Raw genomic sequence first — 6,477 nt, 5'->3', positions numbered from 1 at the left:
ACTTACCAGGTGTTATAATCGATAAATAACGATATTTCGAACGAAGATGCTGCTTCTAAACTTGTACACACCTTAGTAACATCCATATTGGAATATTGTAATGGGGTCCTCTACGGACTGCTTCAATCCTCAATTAATAAGCTTCAGCTGCTAATTAACATCGTTGCTCGGTTGGTTACTGGAACACCTAAACGTCAACATACATCACACCAGTACTCCGTCATCTTCATTGGTTGCACGTGAAGAAGTGTATTGATTTCCAAATTTTATTGTTTGTTTACAAATACATTCATCAGTTATCTCCTAAATACATTTCTCAACTTATAAAGCTGGCGTCACACGGTCAGTTTTTGACTTCAAATATTCATCCAGTGCAAAAATGATTAATGGGGCTTACATGATTTGCGTTCCAAATCTGTGATTTTACTACAAACTTTGCTTTGCTTTAGGAAATGGTAGGGATCTGCATAGAAATAGAAGAAAATACAAAAAAAATGCCAAAAAAAAAAAAAATCTCCACAGATTTAATTGAGTGCTATCAAGAGGAAAGAGTTTTTTGCAAAATATCATCAAAGGACGACTTATCCATTCGGAGAAAGTTATTGTATTCTCCCTTATCGCCAGCATTCAACTCTTTTAATAGACCATGATATGCTAAATATTTATTTCGTTTTTGAATCAACGGCCTAACCCAAGTACTTGTATTTTTTTTAATCTCTTAACCTTCTTTTTCTTTTCCATTTCATTTACCAAATATACAAAACTGACCACAGTAACTAACAAATTTACATCCATATTGAACATAAACTAAAAACGTCTGGGTGTTGAAATATCAAGTGGCCTAATTTTACTTGGCCTTAATAAAGATTGTCCCTAAAATTATTATGGGCTGACAAGTTATATATCAAACAATTTAACAGTGTGGCTAGGGAATATTAAGTGTCTACCTACTCCTGTAAAAATGAAAAACTGTACCAACATTTTTGTACAAATCTGACCGTGTGACGCCGGCTTATGTCTTGCTCCTCAACATGTGCTCGTACCCTCAGATCAACATCCAATTTGACTACACTTTATAGTCCACCCTGCGGGTTAAAGTCGTGTGGGGAGCGTTCATTCATGGTTGCTGTTCTTAAATTATGGAATATTCTACTGTTATGTATTCGTGAGTCGCCATCCGTCTCTCTGTTTAAATCTCATTTAAAAACTCACTTATTTCGTTTTCTTGATTTTCCCTTTTCCATCCCTTGCCAGTTAGATTTTTTATTAGTTCTATCAGGATAGGAGGCGCGTGAGAATGGGATGGCCGAGACTAAACTGCTGTTGGACAGGGTACATTTTGAGAGATCCCTGCTCAGCGATTTGGGTGCTGACTTGGATTTTTTTTTTCCAGTTACATCTGCTCACTTATTCTGCGCATAAAGAATCTCGTAATTTGCGCAATATAAATGAATAACCTTTGACCTTTAACCTTTATTTCTTGACTTACTGGTCGGATCGCACTAATTTTTAATATATAGCTTGTTTATGTCTATAGGTTGCCAGAGCATTCAGATAATTTAAAAAATTTGTTCGTAGGCCTATCAGAGATTTATTGAGACTGTTTCAACGCGTCCCTGTTTCAAAGCGCCACGGTCTCCTTACCCCGGACGCTTTGACTGTATAATGTATGCACAAAAATCAGCTGGCGAGACCATGCCAGCAGATGCAATATACAACCACTGAATTTGCGTAGTAAAGAAGTCGTCAAGAACATTATGAGAAATAGAGTCTCTGTTTCTCTTTTTTAATTCTCCTTTAGCGTCAAACAAAAATTATGCAAATAAATGACCTGGTTTATAATAAGTAGAATAACGCGTATGCATTTTTGCTGGAAATTGCAAATTGGAATGAGGCTTGAATAGTTGATATAGTATTATTGCTTAGTTATCATACTTATTAAAGTTTCCCTTGTAGTAATGTCTTCTTCTTTTAACATGAATTGGGTAAATTCATGTTTTTGTTTTTTTTGTTGCATTGAAACATTAATTAAAAAATAAAAACAGTTAACAGTAGTCATAACAGCATGTATGACTAAGTACAAAAACAAATTTCCATACACTTAATTTGCAGCTAAAATCTAAAGCATAATGTCATAGCCGATATACTGTTGTACAATATTACCAAAGACGTAAGTCCCTGATATAACAAACAACTTCAAGCAAAATGATACATTATTTTAGTCTAGTAGGCATATAAGTCAATGAATAGATTATTGGTAAATACCAACAAAATGAAGATAAGCACATTTTTTAAACAACAAACGCAATATATAATAATCAAATGAAGTTACTTTAATTACCTTTAATTACATTTTAGTTAAAAAAGCGTTAATAATATTTACTTGGCTTAATTATAGCTAAGATAGAACCTTATACATGAATGCTAACTCTAGCGATATGTCTATCATACGTTTAAATATGTACACTAATTTATGTTGAGAAAAATACCAACAATATTTTATTTTAAACAATGTATTTTATCATTATTCTTGGTGATCAAACAAAATAACAATAAAGATCTATTAGGCTTTTATGTCAATTTTTTTTAAATATGCCCCGTCTAAATTATCAAATTATGGTAGAAGTATTTTCCAAATTAAAGAAAAGTATAAACATCGTATTTGACATAACCTGTCAATAGAACATTTCCTTATTCAGAACATGTAATATATACAATACAAATAGTAGTATTTTTTCGTATAACTAATAAGGTACCTTTATTTTAAAGAGCAATGTTACACTGAGAGTCAGATTTCTATTACCTACTTATCGAATGATGTCAAAAATTAACTAACGCAATTGCTAATCTAACAGGAAAATCCATAAATAATTTAAAAGCAAATTTAAGAGTCATGATCCAAATAATATATAGAAATGTATTGTCCCAATTTTCAATAAGCAAATTCGTAGTTCTAGCTGCGCATGCCCGTATCAAGGTCAATCGTCATCAACAAACGACAACTAATAAGGTACCTTTATTTTAAAGAGCAATGTTACACTGAGAGTCAGATTTCTATTACCTACTTATCGAATGATGTCAAAAATTAACTAACGCAATTGCTAATCTAACAGGAAAATCCATAAATAATTTAAAAGCAAATTTAAGAGTCATGATCCAAATAATATATAGAAATGTATTGTCCCAAATTTCAATAAGCAAATTCGTAGTTCTAGCTGCGCATGCCCGTATCAAGGTCAATCGTCATCAACAAACGACACGCAAGTGTATATTTACTAAATTAATTGATTATTGAGATTAAAACCATAAACAGTACGTTCTGAACATTCCGACTGTTACATGGACAAAACTTGCTCCAACAAACAATGACGTGTATTGGACTTTTTCTACAGAAGAGAAAACCCCGTTCTTAAGAACCGTACTTTTTAAGAACGGTTCTTTGTGGTTTTGGGTAAAAACCGATTCTTCGAGTTTTAGGTTAAAAGAGAGATATGATAACATTACTTTGTAGAGAAAAATGAAGTTGCTCGCAGTACCTAACCACGTGTTTTAAATCGTAAAAAAAAGATATTGCTATTAAATCAAATAGGGACTGTGTACATGTATAATGTATATCTATAGTTTATTATTGTGGATCGACCTACTCAATTTCAAAAAATCATCTTCATCTTTGGTCCAGAGTTAAATCTCATCTATTTTTACAATTCTTATTTGTCTCTGTTCCTGTTTTATGTAGTATTCTTTGTCTTGTCTTGATACTGGGTAAAGAGCGCGTAGAAAGAATGCACTGTATTTTATCATTTGCTATTGAAATTAAGTCCATTACCATAATATATCTACTAAATTGTATGGTAAACGATTATAACGTTGATATGCCATTTACAACTACTAGTTATTATTCGTGGGATTGTAGGTTGATAAGCTGTCGAAATCTTGAACTAGTGGAGAAAGTTCATCCGAATCATCCACGTCATTTGCAACATTTCTGAGTTCCTGTAAGCTAGCCGATTTTCTCCAGAAGCTATCCTTGACTTTTTTAAGCAGATCAACTTTTATTATCAAAAAAAAAATGATTGATTTTATTATCATTAGATAACTAATGACTACGCTTGGTTTTATAAAACAAATAAAATGTAAGTATAATAACCAGGGAAAAAATGAAAACTTACCAAAAACTACAAACAGAATTGACAGATTGAGCAGCAAAAGGATGTAGGGTGTGATGTCATGGAGCACTAATATTGTTTTATCTGTGGTGTACACCGAGTGTCCTCCGGACGCTTCCATGTCAAGAATTGCGCCAACCGACAAGTTGACAATAATGAAGACAAGTGTCAACAACTGGAACCTCTGATCAGATTTCTTCCCTAATGGTTCAAGATACAAATGCAATGCTATGAGGATGACTGTAATGAAGAGGGAATATGACATGTTGGAGGGCTGGTCGTCCTTGAAGTTAGCGATGAGGGCGAGTATAGCCTTGTTGTACATATCAATTACCTCCCAGTACCAAAACTTGGGACTATATTGCTTGCAGAAGAACCTCATTCCCATGGTACCAGATCGTTCACCATGACGTTTGTATCTACAGTACAATATCAGAATAATAGCAAGTGGAAAACCAATAACATACACCAACGAACCATAAACGATGTTCTTGTTAGTCTCGTATTTTGAACCATTAGATTCATCGATATCGATAGAGTAGTCAGAAGTTAACACTCGTTTTTCATCACCATCCTCTGTAACATTAAACGTACGAATTGACCACGGTCCGACCGCCAATATGTTTGAGCAAGTGTTTGCATAGGTCAAATACAGCAACAGCATTGTAATCGACAAGAATGTGTCTGTAAAGCGATGCACAGAGTGATCCTCTTTGTTTCTTTTGTAAAGGTACCAGATGAGGAAGATGATAGATGTTGACACAATAATAGTGAATGGTGTTGCAATGGCAATATACAAAAATGTGTAAGCATTCCAAACACCAGGAAAAATACACCTTGGGCTCAGAATATTGACATAACGTATTACATCGAGATATTGGACACTCTCTCCAACAGATTGAAACGAATCTGGCCAATGTATTTCATTAACTTCAGACAGAATGCCCAGCACTTGATAGAAATTGACGGCAATTTTTAGATGAATCACGAAAGAGTCGTTGCGTATTGTCTCGCCTCTTCTTTTATCCAGTCTCCACACAAGGTACGAAACAAATAAGAGCACAAAAATTAACAATATCAGAGCTATTACTATTATTTGTTTATCCTGACATTTGTAACACTTGTCGAATAATTCGTAATAATGGTCACTACACTCAGCACATAACCAAACATTAGCAGAATAACCTTCCAAGCAATTTGCTTCAATTCCACCAAGGCAACTCTCACTTCGTGGACACTTATGGGCCACTGGGAAATTTCCTGTGTACACTGTGTCGTTTAAATTATTAGGTTCAGAGAGATTGAAATTGGAAGTAGTAAGATTATGAATAAATTGGTTGTACTCATCTAAACGATTCGGACGACGTCTAAAATTCCACGACCACCCGTAGCCCTTGCTCAAATTCTGGTAACCACCTGTGCAGTCAACGCCTTCTGGGCACGACTTACATGCACCGTAGCGGTAAGTGCGATAAAAGTTGTCTAAGCATGGACATGCATCAAGTTCTGCCATTACATCAGTGTTGGTTCCCGATGGGCATGACTGACAAGCAAATATTGAAGTACCTCCCGGATAAGGTGAAAATGTTCCATTTATACACCGTTTACAGTCGGTTTTAAAATTACCAGTTTTAACATATCCACGATTGTCTTGATAAAAACCCCCTGCAAATAAAATAATGTATCAGTAACAATGGATATAAACCAAATAATGATCGAAATATACAATAGCAGCAAACAACAAGTTATGTAGTTGTCTCAATGTATGTTTGCATATCGCCTCAAGATAAACGATTATAACTAACTGATCAGTTTCAGTGACAAATAAAATGCTTTTTATTTCTATTCGGTACCAGCACCAGTCTTCAATCATCCGATCAGAATATTCTAACCAGGTTTGGTGAAGTCGTCATAACTACCGTGACTATTATTTGTCACCGAAACTGATTCATCAGATAAGTTTTGGTGAATCGGAAGCGAAAGAATATTATTCTGATGATCTGTGTGTCGGTAATAATTTCTTATGTTATTCATATAACTCATCAAATGGTTTGGTAACTACGGAAGCTTAAAGTGACCTTCCGAGTTTCCGAGTTTCCAAGATAATTATCATGGAAACATGGAATAAATACTTAGTAAGACGTCTTTCCGAGATAATTTATCTCGGAAAGACGGATTTCCGAGATAATTTATCTTGGAAAGAGTGAATTCCAAGATAATTTATCTTGGAAAGACGGAATTCCAAGATGATGTATCTTGGAAAGACGTCTTTCCAAGATAATTTATCTTGGAATTCCGTCTTTCCAAGATA

At 34.4% G+C, this 6,477-nt stretch overlaps 1 protein-coding gene across 2 annotated transcripts in view; it reads right to left on the bottom strand.

Annotated features, from left to right (window-relative positions):
* Positions 1-3,021: 3,021 nt before the first annotated feature.
* Positions 3,022-6,477, bottom strand: part of LOC117116818 — a 43,714-nt gene continuing 40,258 nt past the window's right edge. For both annotated transcript variants that reach the window (XM_033260913.1, XM_033260914.1), the window contains 2 exons: positions 4,170-5,831; positions 3,022-4,049 (listed from right to left, as the gene is read on the bottom strand). In XM_033260913.1, the coding sequence (XP_033116804.1) occupies positions 3,889-4,049; positions 4,170-5,831 (1,823 nt within the window). In that variant the 3' untranslated portion in view covers positions 3,022-3,888. The remainder of the gene's footprint in view (positions 4,050-4,169; positions 5,832-6,477) is intronic.

This window comes from Anneissia japonica, unplaced genomic scaffold (assembly GCF_011630105.1).
Source record: "Anneissia japonica isolate Jap-2015-1 unplaced genomic scaffold, ASM1163010v1 scaffold287740_len772037_cov194, whole genome shotgun sequence".
Taxonomy (NCBI): Eukaryota; Metazoa; Echinodermata; class Crinoidea; order Comatulida; family Comatulidae; genus Anneissia; species Anneissia japonica.
The sequence above is the reverse complement of the archived record's forward strand: the minus strand, read 5'-3'. Positions and strand labels throughout refer to the sequence as shown.